This window comes from Rhynchophorus ferrugineus, unplaced genomic scaffold, assembly GCF_030347505.1.
Source record: "Rhynchophorus ferrugineus isolate W39M unplaced genomic scaffold, kcgeb_rfMv2 rfM9, whole genome shotgun sequence".
NCBI lineage: Eukaryota > Metazoa > Arthropoda > Insecta > Coleoptera > Curculionidae > Rhynchophorus > Rhynchophorus ferrugineus.
Genome location: NW_027472588.1, coordinates 16,328,494 through 16,347,151, shown reverse-complemented (window position 1 = coordinate 16,347,151; position 18,658 = coordinate 16,328,494). Strand labels below are relative to the sequence as shown.

Here is an 18,658-nt window from a genome sequence, read left to right as displayed (position 1 = left end):
TTTTTAATATATGTTCAACAATACTTTTTAATACAACTTTTTGCCAACAAGGAATATTATTGATTACGGAATAACAAGTATACCCTATTTTAAGTTAATGAACCTTTTACTAAAAACAAAATTACTGTTATTTTAGAAATATTACCTTTAGATAAAAAAATGTTAATTCTGACCAGGATCACCAACTGTCAAATAATTAAAAGGAATCGAATGTCTACAAAAATAACTGACAGTTATATTACCCTATTTGAAAATTGTATTTCTTTGCAATTTTGGTCGGTTTCGAGAGGACTTTTGCCATAGAATTTTATCTAATTGTTTATGATTTTCACCACTTAAATTATTTTCTAATAGAATTCATTGAAAAGAAAGACGTAAGTATGCAATAGTACAAATAAAATATGTATTTCAAAGCGATTACTAAATTAACATCGTGTAAAATTTAGGTTATAATATAGTGACCTTTCCAAAAAATTACGGAAATTTCCTAAGAAGGGAACAAAAAACTGTGAAAGTATTATTTTACCTTTTGTCTGCTAAAGTGATAAACAATATTTTTATAAAGTCGTGAATTTCAATCGAATAATAATTTTGAGTTTTTATTTATTTTTAAAGAATATGCCATCTGACGCAAAGAAGAGAGAACAGCAACGTAAAAAGGAGGCTGCGAAAGCGAGACAAGCAGGAAAGCGGCCCCAGAAAACAGAAGAACAAAATGATAAAGCAAATGCAACTAATGGATCAACTCAGAATGGTTCTGGTGAACTTAGTGTGGAAGGCATGTTACATCCTTTGTTCATATTTATATATTTAATTGATTTTTATATAACTTCTATTTATATTTTAGAAGCCCTTTGCGCTAAACTCGAGGCCGACGCAAAATTAAATGCTGAAGCAAGAGCTTGCACTGGTTCTCTTGCAGTACATCCAAAATCAAGAGATGTAAAAATTGAAAATTTTTCGATTACGTTCCATGGATCTGAAATGTTGCAAGATGCAATGCTTGAGTTAAATTGTGGAAGACGGTATGGACTTATTGGTCTTAATGGCTGTGGAAAATCTACACTTCTGGCAGTGTTGGGTAACAGGTAATATCTTGATACTTAATCATGATAATTATTGAAATAAAATTTTAAACTGGAAAACAATACCATATAGAACTTGTTATATATTTGTTTTTACAGAGAAGTGCCTATACCTGAGCATATAGATATTTTCCATTTAACAAGAGAAATGCCAGCATCTGATAAATCAGCTCTTCAATGTGTTATGGAAGTTGATGAAGAGAGGGTACGTTTGGAGAAACTTGCCGAGACCTTAGTTGCTTGTGAAGATGATGGTAAATCATTAACTGTATTAGAGAGCTAGAAATAATTTTTTTATCTTGGCAGAATCCCAGGAACAGCTTATGGACATTTATGATCGCCTTGAAGAAATCTCTGCTGATACTGCTGAAGCTCGCGCAGCTAATATTTTACATGGTCTGGGATTTTCCAAGGAGATGCAGCAGAAAAGAACTAGAGATTTTAGTGGTGGCTGGAGAATGCGTATTGCTTTAGCCAGAGCACTGTATGTTAAACCTCATCTATTACTGCTTGATGAACCAACCAATCATTTAGATTTGGATGCTTGTGTGTGGTTAGAGGAAGAATTAAAACAGTAATTTTTGTTTGATTTAATGAAAGTTTTACATGACTGACTGATTTTTTTATAGTTATAAAAGAATTTTGGTTCTAATATCTCATTCCCAAGATTTTTTAAATGGAGTTTGTACAAATATTGTACATATGAATAAAAAACGACTCAAGTATTATACAGGAAACTACGACGCTTTTGTAAGAACTAGGATGGAACTTTTAGAAAATCAAATGAAACAGTATAACTGGGAACAGGATCAAATTAATCATATGAAGGTACTTTATTTTAGTATAAAATAATATTATTATAATAAAATAGGACATTTATGTTGACATACAATTTAGTGTGTGGAATATATATATAATTTATACTAAAATTTTGCTACACATTTTCAGAATTACATTGCAAGATTTGGTCATGGTTCTGCCAAATTGGCTAGACAAGCCCAATCAAAAGAAAAAACTCTAGCTAAAATGGTCGCTCAAGGTCTAACAGAGAAGGTTATCACTGATAAGACAGTAACCTTCTACTTTCCAAGTTGTGGTACTATCCCTCCTCCAGTAATTATGGTACAGAATGTTAGTTTTAGATACAATGACACCACACCATACATTTATAAAAATTTAGAGTTTGGAATTGATTTAGATACCAGATTGGCCTTGGTAGGTCCTAATGGTGCTGGCAAAAGTACATTGTTAAAGTTGCTTTATGGGGATGTAAGTTTAATGAGTGGTAAAAATATGCAATAATATAATAAAAATACTTTTCAGCTTGTCCCAACAGAAGGTATGATCAGAAAAAATTCCCATCTAAGAATTGCCAGATACCACCAACATTTACATGAATTGTTGGATCTGGACTTATCTCCATTGGAGTATATGATGAAGTGTTTCCCAGATGTAAAAGAAAAAGAAGAAATGAGAAAGATTATTGGTAGATATGGATTAACAGGAAGACAGCAAGTATGTCCAATCCGGCAATTGTCTGATGGGCAAAGATGTAGGGTAGTGTTTGCCTGGTTAGCTTGGCAAGCACCTCATTTACTCTTACTTGATGAACCCACTAATCATTTAGATATGGAGACCATAGATGCTTTAGCTGAGGCTGTTAATGATTTTGAAGGTGGATTAGTACTTGTTAGTCATGACTTCAGATTAATTAGTCAGGTAATATAATCGATATATTTAAGGGATCATTGTATTAATATATTTGTATAGGTTGCAGAAGAAATTTGGATATGTGAAAAAGGAACTGTTACTAAATGGGTAGGAGACATTTTGTCTTACAAAGAACATTTGAAAAGCAAAGTATTAAAGGATAATGAAAAAAATGTTAAACAAAGATAAACTATTGCACAGTAGAAATGTTATTAGACCTAACATTTAAAATGTCCAAGCACCATTTTAAGAAAAAAAGAAGGAACTCAAATTCGAACTAATTTATTTTGCTTTTTATTAAATAAATGGTGGTTATTTACCTTATAATTTTTTTTATTTATATATTTTTATGTATAATAAAGAAAATTCTTATAATTAACAAGACATATATTTTAAAAATACATAAATATATGCTTAATAACAAAAGTGTGATGGTTACAGAGATTCTTAAAGTCCATTTGTTAGTAGAGGATATTTGGTAAAATTTTCTTGGCAAAGTGAAGCTTCTCTTAAAAACTAAAAGAAAAACTTCTATTTAACTGACTTTATTCAGATAAAATCAAATATATTTACCATAACATGGCCATCCATTTCTTCTAAAAGCTTATCGATCCATTGAAGATTAAATTTATCCTTTTGACCACATTCATATTTAGCAATTAATGCTAAATGAGTAACTGCCAATGTCAGTGCTGCTGCTCTAGCTTCTAACAGTCTTGGATCCAATGGTGGGTACATGCTTCTTACCATGTCATCTACTCTGCTAGAAATTCTTTTTGCACTTTCTACAATTTGTCCAAAATTGCCCGATAATGGTGTTGAATTCATTGCTAATGTGGTTAAGCGTTCTGTGAGATATCTGCAGGTCTTCAATATAGCCAAACAATGTGGTATTAATCCTGTTGCATCATCTATCCACTGTTCATCAGTTAAAATACCATCAAAATTTAAATTTACTTCTCCTAATTCTAATTCTGGTCTTTCTGGTTCAATTAGTTGTTTTTCAGGTCTATAATAAAACATCTTCAAGGACTCACACATCACAAAATAGTTGAATTACCTGGAAACATCATGATGACTATCTAAATAAGTCCCTTTATGAAGAAGTTTCTGTCTTCGACATATGACTATAAGAATAACAAATGCACTAACAAATATTGCTGATAAAACGCCGAAGGCTATAGCTGCGATCATTTCTGCATATTCTGGAGACATTACTGTAATTAATATCACAGTTAGTTCAAACGCTTTTCTAGACGGCAATATCACGTGCTATGTAAAATAATTTAAGTGTCAAAGATAGTTAGAAAGCACATTTTGTTGATTCAGACTGCAAATTTAACACAGATATGTTATAAAGTGAAATTAAGAACCACCCCCGTTCTGACACTACCTGTCACAATCACCTGTTGATATACTGCATCGTCAAAACAATAAGCAAAGATATAATTGGCGCCATCTAATGATCAAATTTTATACTAGAGTATAATATATTCACCATTTAATCAACAAAAATTCAGCCAAAAACCTAGTAGCAATGTTTATTTTAATCCTGTCTGTAAATTGAACTTAAAACTAAGGCGATTTTGAACTGATGGTCTTCATTAAATGGTATAGAAGTCTGTTCTGAAGGAAACAGACACGAGAACAGAGACATTGAATAAGATGAGAAATTTAATAAAATGATTTATTGACATTATAAGATTATGCTTATTAAACCTCCGACTTCTCAGAGATATTTTTTAAAATTAAATATTATGATAACAGCCTAGCAAGATTTGAACATTTATTGAACGCACACTTTTTTTAGGAATTAAATTTTTTCGTCTTAGAACAATACATTTAAAGGTTAATCGTATGGGAGACACAACTATTAAAAAAATAAAAGACTTTGTTTATCTAATCATGTATTTTATAAGTAATACAAATAAAAACTAATAAAAAGAAAATAAAACCTCTATGTAACTTATTTACAAAGTTTTACTACACCTTTACCATTACCTCTTAAGATGTAATAGCACCAAAAAATAAAACTAATGTATTCTAATTAATCCATAGTTTATATATATTGATAGAGCTAAATTAGCATAAAAATATGTTATATAATTATAGTGTAATATATTAAGTTTTGCTATTGGAGGTACTGGTAATAACCTTCTCCTTAATAACAGAACCAGCCTCATTTTTATTAACACTACCCACTATACTACTTTTCTTCTCTTTTATGCCTTGTTTTGTTTCTTTAACACTCTCTTTCATAGTTTCAATTAAATTATCCTTTTTACCTTTAAAACCTTCCTTGGTATTTGAATATAATTGCTTTAGTTTTCCTTTTGGTAATGGTTTTATATATCCCCACTTTCTCAGATATTGAATAGAAACTGTTGTTCCTCCTAAAGTAACTGCATATCGTAAAGGTGTGACAATCTTATATAAAGCATAAGCAATGGCTACATAGCCCATGCTTGAGTTTCGCATTGAATTAACAATTTTTTCACTGAAATTCATAAGCTCTAAAGCTGCTGGTATATCTACCCCACTAAAATCACATTACATTATAATAGATCTAAATTGTATATTACATATTACCTGCAAGCCAAGTAGTAAAAACCACCAAACCATGCAGCTGATGATAGTACATGTACGGGAACTAACACATACCAATAGTCTTTATACATTTGTTTAAACCTCTGTATGAGCGATGGTTTAGGTTCCTCTTTATTTTTGTCTTTATTAACATTGACACTCTCTTTACTGTTTGTAGTATTTGAGTAATATCGAATTGTAGTACAGGTGCCATAATTAGAGATATTTATTTTTGAGACACTTTTTAACGAATATGGGCTTTCGTATACACTAAATTTTAATTTCGGTAATAAGATGGATATATTTCTTTCCTTGAAAAACTGGGGCCTAATAGAAGGCGATCTGCAAACTCTTCTAATTATAACTAAAGCCATCTTGTTTCTTAAAATGTACAAATTATGTGTCTTTAATATAATAACATTAATAATTTGTCATGATAAAAGAACTTTGAGCGAATAAGTTATTATTAATTAAATATTATACCATATTGCAAAGTAATGATAGAAAAATTATAATTTAAAGTTAGGTTAGATTAATTCCGTCACCTTTATGTCAATACATGATTCCATTTTTATTTATTTATGATGTAATTTTATTCATTTTTATACTCAAAACTCCAAAATTTAAATATCTGTGACCATTAAAAATAGCGACCAAGTAATTTAATTCTTATATAATACAGCATTTGTGTATATTTGTAAAAATATTGTAAAAACCCACTAAAAAATAGAGATATTTTAAGGCTATGTTGATATTTGTTCCTATTGTTGTTTACCTGTTACTTTAAGATAATTATAATGATTTAAACTTTAGGATAGCTCAGTTATGGTACCCTCAGGAAATGAGTTAGTTATAAGAGTTAATATTTAATTTGACTAGTGTTGAAATATAATGATGGGGAACAATGACCATTATGTCGCATTGGAATGCAAAGATTTGCAAGCTAGTGCTATGTCTATAGATTTTACAGGAAATTATGTTTTGTTAGCAGGGTAAGTTATTTTATCTGCTATTTTGAATTAATTTTAGCACTTAAATGAAGTACTCATAATTTTCAGACGAAGATGCATTGCTGTTAAAAATCTTCAAGACAAGTCAACGAATGTTTTAAAGGTGCAAAGACAAAGCAAGTATGAAGTTGGTGTGGCTGAATGGAACCCTACAGCGTATAACAAACATATGTGTGTTATATCGGTATGTTCATATAGAATTAATGTTTTGTACTATCTACAACATATATATATATCGATTTGTTTTTTGTTTTTATTTTGTTAGTTAAAAATACTGAAACGTACATATAATGTTGTTACAGATTTATCATTTGTTTAACATGTTCATTCAATAAACTTTTTAAGACATCTATGCTGTAAATGCAATGTAAAAGTTAATAATGTAAAGGTTATTAATTATTATTTAATATTTGTTTATATTATTTTATTTAATATATAACATAATTTTTAAATATGTAAAATTAAATAAATTAACTTGAATTTTTTAAAATAAATGCCAAAAATTGTGAAAAGTCTAATGAAATACTTAATACTTATAAGATTTCCTTAATATTAGCTTTTTTGTACACAGTTGTATTCCAGAAAAATAATAGTATATATTAGTTAATACAATGTTGTATTGGAATATAATAAAATTAGTTTCAGTTAATATGTTGTTTTAGAGCAATGAAAGAATTGAATTGTTACATTGGAGAAATGAGTCCTTAACAGTTTCACACTCACTACGAGCACATACTCGTGTTGTTACTGATATAAATTGGCATCGAACTAATCCACACGTACTAGCTACCTGCTCGACTGACACCTTTATTCATATGTGGGATATAAGGGATAGTCGAAGGCCTATATTATCACTTTCAGCAGTCGCAGAAGCTTCCCAAGTTCGATGGAATCGTATTTCTGAACACACAATTGCTAGTGCTCATGAAGGTACACCACCTAATGCTATACATTTCAATACAATTATTTAATTTTAATTGTTATTTGTTATTAGGTGATATAAAAATCTGGGATGATAGGTATCAATCATTACCAGTGCAGTATGTAGCAGCTCATGTAGGAAAAATATATGGTTTAGACTGGAATCCATATCTTGAAAATCAAATTGCCTCTTGTAGTCATGATAGTACTGTTAAGTTTTTTGATTCAAGAAACCCAAGAAAACCCGATTTTGTGTTAAATACTAATGCAGCGGTGTGGAGGGCAAGGTAAAAAACACTAAGTAATCAATATCAATTTTTTTAATATGATCAATGATTACATTGATCCTGATATTTAGACATTTTAAAAATATGAGATGTTACTAAAATAACCCTAATTTTTATTTTTTAGAAAAATTATTCATTCACATTAATGTTATACGCTTTAAAGTATTTCCAACTTTAAAGTTATTTACTTATTCTTTTTATTATTACGGGGACTGGGGTATTATTGGTGTTTTTTTGTTAGAAATTTGCAAAATAGCGATAAGTGCGAGCAATAAATTGTTCATAATTATTTTTTCTCTAATTGTGATTAGGCGATTATTCAAAATGGTTTTTTTCCTTTTTCCAAAAGTCATTTTTCATATTTCTACAACTTTCTGCCATTTTGTGTCAGACATATTCTCTGATCTTTTATTTGCGAGAAATTCAAAATCGGCCAACATTTTTAAAACACATTGTTCTTTGGATAGCTGAGAACAATTCAACCAATCCATCCTGAAAATATACAATTACTTTCTAAACATGCTTACCAACACAACAAAAGATCTTGCCAATCGGACCGTCAGAGCCCGTGAATCATTCCGTTATATTTAGAACACTCTTATTTTGTATAATTTTATAATTTAATTTATTTAGGTACACACCATTTGGTAACGGATTGGTAACCGTTGTTGTACCTCAGATCAGAAGAGGAGAGAATAATTTATTACTATGGAATATATCAAATAAGGCAGCACCTATGCACACGTTTGAAGGGCACAAGGACGTTGTTCTGGAATTTGCATGGAGACCCAGCAAGGCAAATAGTAAACATTTAGAATTAATCACGTGGTCAAAGGATCAGAGGCTTTTAGTATGGAAAATATCACCTTTGTTGCAGAAAATGTGCGGACATGAACCAGAAATCATTAGTAATTTCGATGAACGTAATTTAGGTATATTTTTATTTCATTTCATTGATAAACGTACATTTAAGAATTTTAACTAGTAACTCAAAAATAATACAAATGACCGATTTTGGTAATGTTATGTGTAATTACTACACTATAAAATAGTGATAGCAACGTCTTATAGAGTTGTAGCAAAAGAAATATTATTAAATTAATTTGTATGGGTCATTATCTACAATTATATTTTTGCAAGTTATAAAATAAAAACAGTTCTAAGATATTTATAACGAATAATAAAAAGTAACATTTATATGTTGCAGTTATGGAAGGTCATATTTGTAAAAAGGCAGCGAGGTTTCAACCGTTGCAACAAGAATTCTCATTATTAAATGTTCATATACCAAACTTGGAAATTAAGAATATGAATGTGAACAGTAGAATTGTGAATGTGACAGCTAAAGTGAACAGCTTCACAGTAAACCTGCAAGTTAATTTTCCTAGTGATTATCCTTACGGAACACCGCCAGATTTCCAGATATCAACAGGGTCCATTTTGGATGCTATTGTTGAATCTAAATTGCTGCAAACCTTGGTTCATCTTGCTCAACAGAGAGTATCAAAAAATCGAACTTGTTTGGAGCCTTGCCTGCGACAAATGGTGTCTACATTAGAACAACTGTCTAAAGATAGAGATAATGTTAAATTGTATAAGAGACTTTATGGCGAGCAGGGAAGCCCAATGACTTCTTATAATGATGCGTACATACCGTTCCCTAGAACATCGGGTGCAAAATTTTGTTCAGTAAATACATTAGTTTGTTTTGGTAGACCCATTATTACCAGAAGAATTGGAAGTAAAAGTGAATCTGTTGGTACTCCCAGAGACTTGTCAGCGCTCGAAGGGATATTAGCTAAACGATCAACAGATCAAATGACAGTTTCAGCTTATTATTTCCAAAAACAGAAACAAAAGTATGTATTCTGTTATTTTGATTTTGAATCTAATAACAAGGTTATAATCTTAATCATGTAGATCCAGATCTAAGCATGCGTTAGCAAGGGCTTCAAAAGCTATTGTACATATATATGATGGAAGTAATTTATTCCTAATAAATAGGCAGCTAGCTGAAGAATACATATTAGAGGGCGATGTGGCTACTATATGCAAGGTAAAAGCAATTAGGAATTAAAATGTTGTATGTTCACCAACTGTTTTTCTCATAGCACAATGCTGCAGCAGCTGCTGTAGTTGGACGTGGTGATTTAGTTCAGGCATGGACCTTAACTGAACTAGTGCTTGCTCAAAAACAGATTGATAAAGATGGTTTATGGGCTTCTCATCCTTGTGGGGATTACCTTATTGAATCTTTGTAAGTCATGTGCTTTTTAAGTATCTCTAAATCGGTTTTCTGGGCAGTATCCTAATTCATTGTAAAATTGTTCTAGGATTCAGCATTATGCTTTACAATCTGATCTACAAATGGCTGCTATGCTATGTTGCATATATAGGAAAGGACAACAAATTTCTCTACAGGAATCTCAAAAATCAGCACAGTCTCCAATGGTAAGTATGTTTTTTTTGCGTTAGATATTAAAGTTAAATTGTCTTGCTTTACTTCAAATGCTATTTGTATACGTCACTAATACTCATAATATATCAACAAGAATCAGCTAAAAAATTCATTTACAAATCATTATTAACAAATTATACTATTTATTCTCCTTATTAAATTATTTTGAGCTAATATTGAGTGATGCACATATTTCGATCAACGATATCTATTGGTAAATATGTGAAATATCAGTGCGACCCCAGTATTAAGTAACCTAACCCCAACTGTTAAATAAATAAAATGTAATAACTAAAATAAAATGTCAATGTACCACTATATATTGAACGATTTAAAAGTGGTAATCTAGAGTCAATGACAAAGACTGACAAAGAAGGTTTGGAGGATCAAAAATGTCCAATGAATTCAAGACGAGGACTTATAATATATATTTGAGAGAAGGAGAGAAATACCAGCCATATGAATTGATTGAATATGCCGTTTTCAAACGTTTCAACATCGCGATTTTATTGTTTGTCAGTAAAAAAAGGTAATTTCTTTCTGTGATGTATTATAAAAAGTGGATCCACTAGGTCCATGAAGGTCGTCGACATCGATAAAGAAGCCGAATATTTATGCCCATAAAGTCTTACTATACATTTCGTGCTCTTGTGGGATCAACAAGGTATAATGTATTATAAGATACTAAAATCGAAAGAAACTGCGACTGCAGATGTCTACTCACGCCGATTGAATGAATTAAATGACGCATTTTAAAAAAAAAGGACTAGCAATAGTGTTGCAATTTGGTTGATATGTATGACTTGACTGGCATATGATTTGGAAATGCTAAAGAATGTTATCAGAAAGATGGGAAAAAATTGTAGGAAACGATGGAAAATATTTTGGTTAAAATATACTATACACATTCTTCTTAATAAATACCTTTTTAAAGTGAAAAATGATCAGAATGCAATCAAGCATCTAATATTATTAGTTCAAAATAATAATATATAGTAATTGATGATACAAAATTATCACTATTACTTTTAAATGAATGTCAAAAATCTATTCTTAATCAATATAACCATACATACAGCAAAATTGTATTGTGATATTATAGTGTACATCTACATCATTTCACTCTTATTTTTTAGCATATAAGGACAAACAAATGGTGGCTTAAGGTAATTCTTAACATATATCATCTGCTAAAAATGTGGTGTTCTTGCTCTTTTTTGTCTGGTGTATTTAAATAGTTAGTTTTCCATAAATATTCAGTAAATTCTAGTAAAATATCAACGTATATCATTCCTGCATTTAGTTATAGTTCGGTTTCAGAGGTTTATGACATTTTCAGAAATGTAAATTATTATAGAGTGAAGAAATAAATAATATTGCTAAATACATGCGTGTACATTTTTATTGTTGATAAAAGATAAAATTTATTGAATATTTTTAGGGTAGGTCATCTGTTACTCATTTTTCTGTTATTTTATTTCCTAGTACGAGTTATCACGTTCATACAGTGGCGGCTGATGCATAAGCGCTGCAGTACTGCAAAGCTCCCAAAAAAACTAAAAAACTCTCAAAAAATAATTATGTAATCTCACTAAAATACTAAAATATTTTCTATTACTTACCAAAAAGCAAATCCTAAAACTTAGTTCAAAATTTTCTTCGACTTTTATATAGTTGGATGTTATGTTTCTTACTATGAAGAAATCTAACAGGTCTGGGGTTTTCTGTTGATCAATATTCGGACAATAAGTTGGTTTTCCAGTTGACATGTAACTACATCTTCGTTCAGCAGCTGCTTTATGCAGTTCATTGCCTTTAGTTGTTGTCATTCTGGGTCCCCATCTTGTATTTTTTGCATTGAAATCACCTCCCTCCAATTATAAATTTTTCTCCGAGGTTTAGGACATTCAAATAATTTTCCATTTTTTTATTGTATCTTGGAGGACAATAAATTGCGACTATTGTAACCTTGTATCTACTTGATTTAATATTTACTGCTGTTACCTGCTTTTCTGCTGTACTGAGTCCGGGTTCTTGATGGTGAGAAATGTTCTTTTTTTATTATTATTGCACTTGCTCCTCTTGCGGTGTTGGCTGGATGTATGGTATGATAAAATGTATATTATCTAAATTTAATAAAGGATTCTTTTGTTATATCGGTTTCTGATATTAGGCAAATATCTATTTTTTGCATATCTAGGAATACTTCTAGGGTAGCGTGATGTTGCTTGATTCCATTAGCATTCCAAATTGCTATTCGGATATCTTTATTTGCCATTTCGGGTTTTTGGGGCCACCGGCCTAATGTTTTTGAATCCTTTCGGAAAACTATTCGATAATTTTTTCTTGTCCGTCCAGCTTTCCTGCTAGTTTAAGTAGCAATTCGTTGGTGGTTGCTTCATCTTCCTTTGTGCCTCTTTGATTATTTTGACTGATACTTTATACAATAACTTTGTTATATTTTTTCGGTTGTTTCTTTTCACTCATTGTTTCTTGATGTTTAACTTGATGAGCTACTCTATTTCTCCTCTCTTGTAGTGTTTTAGCAACTACACATCCTCTATAATTGCCGGATGCGCTTCATTACAATTTGCACATTTCGGCTTAGCCTCTTTGGGTTTTCTACACTCTATGGTGATATGTTTACCCGAACATTTTACATATCTAGGTTCTCTTCTGCAGAATTTCTGTGTGTGTCCATGCAATTGGCATCTTTTACATTGCGGTATTAAGTTCGATTTTTTTAGAGGTTCGATTTTTATTTCGACCCCTAAAATTATTTTAATACCAAAAATGGTTTTTAAGTCTGCATCATGTTCAAAGGTTAACATAAATAGAGGTAATGGCTTCTTATGGACTAAAATGTCTCCTTTGTTATTTTTGGTATTTTCTTTTTTTTTTTAATATTTGTCGCCTTTAAGCATTTAAGTCCATTTTGGTTTAGTTCTGCGATAATTTTTTCACTTTTAGCTGTTGATGGAAGCCCTCTTGCCATAACTTTGATGTCTCTGGTTTGTTTGTCTTCATAAGAGTGCCATTGCAGTTTCAGCAACTCTAAGCAATCTATTATTATTGTGAATGTACGATATTCGGCGTTCAATTTTATTTGTCCATTGTTTAGTACCGCTGCTTTGAATACTATATAGTTGGACCTCAGTGTTTTGTAAAGCAAGTCAAAGTCGGTAACATTACTTACGATAATTGGGGGTGGCCTGGGCATTCTAATTTCTTTATTTTGTTTTATTTTTATTTGCTGTGGTGAAGATCCTGGGGAATTATTTGCTTTTCTTTTTTATTTTTAACCGTTATCCAGCCTACTTCTTTCTGCAATTCTTCTTCATATTCTTCTTCTTGTAGCTGGAGGGCACTTATTTGTTTTTGCATATTGGCTAATGCAATTTCCAGACTCTCCCGCGCCGACTTTTCGTTCATCCATGCATTGTAAAGTGCCTGTTCGTTCTGGGTCTAGTCGTGTTCTCTAGATTCAAAACTGCAATATGTGATCCGCCTGAGGTCGATATTTCCATTTTATCCGTTTTTTGTGCAGTGTTCTCCACATATTGTTGAAATAATACGGTTACTTTTATGTTTCAAATTATTCTACGCTGCATTTGTGGTCCAGATGTTGAATTTTCGACCCTTAACGTTTTATGGCATTTTGCATTTATTTTCTACTGTACTGACCTTTTTTCCGATCGCACTTTCTCTTTTTCACCAGTCTTTATAATGTTATTGTTAGACTTTTTTTAAAGCCGCATTTGTGACACAGACCGAACACGTCTTTTATGTAACAAAAATGCGTCGTATTGTTTTACCTGCTTACTTTTTGGTGGCTGTAAAGATTGGACGGAGATAGGGGTCACCCATCTACACCACTTAACTTTGAAAATAAAAAGAGATGAAAACTCTAAAATCCATCTTCAAAATTTGTATGGAATTTGCATTACTACAATAATGCAACAAATATTATTGTTCAATTAGATTGTGCATAATGAAAATGTGTCAAAGAATAAGTATATTTTATCAAAAATTATAAATTGCATTAAATTTTATGGAATGTTTGAATTTTCTCTTCGGGGACATGATAAGAGTATATTTTTTTCGTGAGTACCTAAAGAATGCTTAAAAGCACCTCTAAAGAAATACAGAACAATCTGTTACAGTGTATCCTTGAATATATAATTGAGGAAATTAATCATTCTTAATTATTGGCGATCATGGCGGACGTATAACCGATATTGCTGCAATCTCAACTGTTGGTTATTTTTACATATGTTCGCGATGGTGATCGAGTTGAGCGTTTTTGGAACTACTTAATTCCTGAAAAATGTGATGCCGGAATACTTAGTAAAACAATTTTATGCATTATAGATCCTTTAACTTAAAATGCACCCAACGTGTAAGCGTTCAAGTATTAATTAAAAAATGTATCCCTTTGCTTACTATGTACACTGTTATGCGCGTTACGGTGCTCCAATCCGTTGGAACTTTATTATACGGACTATTAATGTTGTGTACGAAAATAGAAACCATCTCATTGAGTGTATTGATGAAATATATCAATTCTCCAGCAACACAGTCTGTAGTGCAGCCTCCATTCGCCGTACATTAAATAATCCGGTCTTCAATTTTTAGCTAACTTTTTTCCATCATGTAATGCCCCACGTAGATATCCTTTTCAACCAACTGCAGCAAAAAAAATTTGAACGCAGTATTATTCAACTGTGAAATAATATTGATAATATTAGTGAAGCATTAGATATAGTAAGTCATGAGCCACCAGAAAGTAAACGCAACCGTCCAGGCATCAGTAAATTTGATCACCGAATTTCTGCTTTAGAAGTGCATCTAGTAGTTGCACCATTTTTCTTTTCGGAATACTTTGGATAGTATTGCGGTAAATTTTCTGAGGATAAAGTCATTTCCGTACGTTCCTTTTATCCCACGTTTGATAAAGAACGATTACGAATGGAACTGTCAGTTATTTATTCAAGAAATGATTGCAGAACACTATATAGTGCACTATCTCTTCTAATTTTTTTAATAGCAAGCTCAATACTAAGGTGCATAAAAATGTTTGTCAGAAATTCAATGAGCGAATATCGTTAACAGCTCTTTCCATGCTATCTATTGGAAAATATTTTATCTCCGAAATAGAAAATTTTAATGACAAATGATTACCAAATTTGCAGAACAGAAAGGAACGTTGGATGGACTTTATTTATAAATAAATACGTAAGTTCTTTTTTTTGCAAAAAATGCAGAACACCTTAAAAAATTTTATCGGGAGCCGCCACTGCTATTGGTATAATAAACAATCTAGAAGTGAAGATCTAAAGATCGATTAAGATATTTTTGTTAGACTGATTTTTTTTATCTAAACGGATAAAACGAACAGGTGATCTATTCTTTAGTAGTTTTTTATTATATTGGGAAAATATTCCAATGTGTACGTATCAGAAAGATTAGAATAAGGATGTACGTTATAGACATATTAATTAAAACATGTTTTGATGTATTACATAATTAATTGTTATTTGCAGTTCAGTGGATCACCATACCACACAATACCTCCAGCCGATATAGTACAGGACGGGTGGGGTTTTCCAGCAATTGCCAAACACATTCGGTCAACATCGCTAGACAATTTGAAGATGGAGGAATCCGTCATAAAACCAAAATTACCAAAAATTCCTTACGTTGCTCTCTATGAATATTACAAAATTGCATACGCCGAAACTCTGCATCGTTGGAGGTTTTTGTATAATAGCGCAGAGGTAATTTTTGCATAATCACTGATTAATCCCCTTTATTTTCACTACATCGATATGCTTGTGCGTCTAAGGCAGCTTAATGTTATTTATTTTTTGCACATTTGTCTTAGTAGGAAGTTGGGTGTTCACACTTTTCAAGCCATTGCTTCGCTTGAATGGTATTTTTGCCATCAAGAAGCAGTGCAAAATTAAAACATGATTTTTTATGCATTGTTTTGAAAATAACAAGTGTCACTCTTAGAACAATTACTCACAAACGTATGAGTAGAATATCATGAAATTTTAACAGCTTTCTTTTGATGATTAGTACTAACTGAAAAAGCGGTGAATGCAATAAAACTAGCGCCATATGTATTAGGCCCGGGACTCAATCAGGACATGATTATATTGATTTATAAAGGAATAATTAATAACAATTATTTATAATATTGTTATTAGTTCTATGTTCTGGTTTTACAGTGACCTAAAACTAGATATTTATCTATGATCATCCATTTGGTCGTTGCTTATAGGTTACATATGGATATTTGAGATTTCCTTCTGATTAACCAATATATTTTTTATATTTTAGTTTTTTTCTTTTTGACATGCTTATTCCAATGGAGTTTTGTATCGAGTATAATCATGCACTTATTTTGAGTTTGTTTCAAGCCTGAGGGTCAGTTCAAATGCCTTTTTCCTCCTTCCTTTTTTGAAACGTCAGATCTCGCAAAAATTATTATCAATCGTTACTCCCTTTTCAAACTTTGTATTAGTTTTCGTGTTTAAGGGTGATATTGATAAATCTTAATGTCGGACTAGAAGGCCTAAAGTACTCAAAAAAAAAAGTGTTAGTAATAAATAGTAATTAAGCAGGCCTATAGTTCTTTTTTATAGAATAATGAAAGAATATTATATGTAATTTAATAAACATAGTACTTTTTATTTTTTTATAAAGTTTTTAATTTTTTTGATTTTTGGTATTACATATCGATATATAATTATAATATTAATGTTAGAGAACCCATGTTATCGCTGGTTAAGTAGACATTTTTTACAGGTTATGAAATATATGGCTATACCAGTGCAAATACAGAAAGGTATCGAATTCCTGCCTGATTGTGATAGGTGCCACAAGATAACCAGACATTCTCTTTGTGATAAATGTAAAAGGTTTCCCTTTCATTGTGTCATATGTAATATGGCAGTTAAAGGGTTAGCAAACGCTTGTATCGTTTGTGGACACGGTGGACATACTAAACATCTACAAGAGTGGTTCGCAATCATGAACGAGTGCCCGAAGTGCGGCTGTAACTGTCTCCTAGAGACAGCCGATTTACTTAACTTGACTTAAATTTATAGTTACTTCTGCCTGGATTATTAGTAATTTTGTTAGTACTAATATTATTAAAGTGATATCATCTAATGAATAAATAAGATTTTCATATTGTACATGAAAAATTACCTCTTAAGAAACCTGTTATATATGTTGTTTTACTTTATATATTTTCATGTGTTTAACACAACATTTTTAAACAGTATATTATCTAGACCTTAGATCAAAAGAGATCTACTGTAAAATTGTAAAACAGATATAATATATATTCACTTTAAAGTTTAGGTATTTTTTCTTTTTTTACCATATTGTGTATGTGTTTTCTGGAATTATTGTTATTTCACGACCACTACTAATATAATTCGATATATTTAATGTATAATTATTTAATATTATTATGCTACCTTTAATAATGCATATAGTTAAGTGATACTTCTGCTTTAAATTTGCAGTTATAATAATTATACTATTTTTTTCAGATTTACGTCTGTTCTAATATATACTTTAACTTGTTGAATGTTGAACTGATTTAATAAATTGCCATTAGGCTGTGATGTTAAAAACGTTATCTTTGTGGGTGTTAATAAAAGATTTTGAATAGTTTCAAACATTAGTGAGTATTTTACTATTTAATCTTGTTCTATTTATCTACTAAAAGTTATGATGTCTTGTGATATCTAAATATTTATAATAAAAATTGAAACAATAAATCAGGTCCCCTTTTCTTATTTTACGCGTTCCTTTTTTATTTCATCTTTCTCTATTCCTATTTCCAACAAATCTTATTTCATATAGGGATGTCATGGATTAATTTGTTTTATTATTCACAATTGCTTGTGTGAGAGCTACATCTTGGGTAAATTGTTAATTCCTTGTTTATAATCCCATTTTTGTAAATTAAAAAATTGGTGCCCACAGTTTATTACCTTCAGCTCAATATCCGCAAAAACTCTTAGCTGGTTTATATAGATGTGGATCCCAAAATTAATGAGAAGTTCAGCAATTATGAATATTTACATCCTCTTTCACATTAACCTTTTAATCAACAGTTCTCGATATCGATCTTCCTTTTTTCATAAAGGCATCCATCCTGTTATTTTTTTCTGGTAATTCTCATGTCTCATTACGTTAGTCTCTCTTTTATTTTTAACTATTAGTTTTAATTATTAAATTCCTTATACTGCTGGACTGAAGGTGTTATCAATCTGTCATCCATAATTTTTTAATTTGATGTAAAACTAGGAAAAAAATGCATTATGTATACCAAGTCAGGTAATCATACCCAACGGATATGATAATGGAACTCCAGCAAATCGGCCATTTTCCGCATACATTTATTTTCCAAGTTTTTAGGTTGATTTGAGAATTCGTGAAAAATTGGGAAATAAAGTCCAGATTAACCTAACTGCATCCTCATGAATTTTCCTGACTATTTAGGATTACCTTGTTTCGAAAAATTTGAAGTCGGCGAGACGAACTTGAAGTAGATGTTGGATCCGTATAAGAACAAAA

The 18,658-nt window shown here is 30.9% G+C and overlaps 4 protein-coding genes across 7 annotated transcripts; 2 read left to right on the top strand and 2 right to left on the bottom strand.

Annotated features, from left to right (window-relative positions):
* Positions 1-237: 237 nt before the first annotated feature.
* Positions 238-3,122, top strand: LOC143202116 (ATP-binding cassette sub-family F member 2). Its single transcript, XM_076413400.1, has 9 exons — positions 238-374; positions 616-778; positions 848-1,088; positions 1,185-1,339; positions 1,392-1,659; positions 1,715-1,913; positions 2,034-2,354; positions 2,409-2,804; positions 2,856-3,122. The coding sequence occupies exons 2-9, from the start codon at positions 619-621 to the stop codon at positions 2,982-2,984; spliced, it is 1,869 nt and encodes a 622-aa protein (XP_076269515.1). The 5' UTR covers positions 238-374; positions 616-618; the 3' UTR covers positions 2,985-3,122.
* LOC143202141 (transmembrane protein 98) lies at positions 3,111-4,216 on the bottom strand. Its single transcript, XM_076413432.1, has 3 exons — positions 3,856-4,216; positions 3,369-3,804; positions 3,111-3,311 (listed from the first exon to the last, which is right to left on the bottom strand). The coding sequence occupies exons 1-3, from the start codon at positions 4,008-4,010 to the stop codon at positions 3,243-3,245; spliced, it is 660 nt and encodes a 219-aa protein (XP_076269547.1). The 5' UTR covers positions 4,011-4,216; the 3' UTR covers positions 3,111-3,242.
* A 469-nt stretch (positions 4,217-4,685) lies between these two features.
* On the bottom strand, positions 4,686-5,940 carry LOC143202136 (uncharacterized). Its single transcript, XM_076413423.1, has 2 exons — positions 5,385-5,940; positions 4,686-5,334 (listed from the first exon to the last, which is right to left on the bottom strand). The coding sequence occupies exons 1-2, from the start codon at positions 5,753-5,755 to the stop codon at positions 4,917-4,919; spliced, it is 789 nt and encodes a 262-aa protein (XP_076269538.1). The 5' UTR covers positions 5,756-5,940; the 3' UTR covers positions 4,686-4,916.
* Wdr59 (WD repeat domain 59) lies at positions 5,916-17,430 on the top strand. Of its 4 annotated transcripts, none has more exons than XM_076413390.1 (13): positions 5,916-6,038; positions 6,195-6,373; positions 6,440-6,575; positions 7,054-7,321; positions 7,386-7,599; positions 8,233-8,531; positions 8,807-9,458; positions 9,520-9,655; positions 9,711-9,856; positions 9,933-10,050; positions 11,194-11,223; positions 15,601-15,834; positions 16,871-17,430. In XM_076413390.1, the coding sequence occupies exons 2-13, from the start codon at positions 6,273-6,275 to the stop codon at positions 17,162-17,164; spliced, it is 2,628 nt and encodes an 875-aa protein (XP_076269505.1). In that variant the 5' UTR covers positions 5,916-6,038; positions 6,195-6,272; the 3' UTR covers positions 17,165-17,430. The 4 variants fall into 4 exon arrangements, with proteins under 4 accessions (XP_076269505.1, XP_076269508.1, XP_076269507.1 ...); XM_076413393.1 differs by having other exon boundaries at positions 6,424-6,575; XM_076413392.1 differs by lacking the exon at positions 11,194-11,223.
* Positions 17,431-18,658: the final 1,228 nt, after the last annotated feature.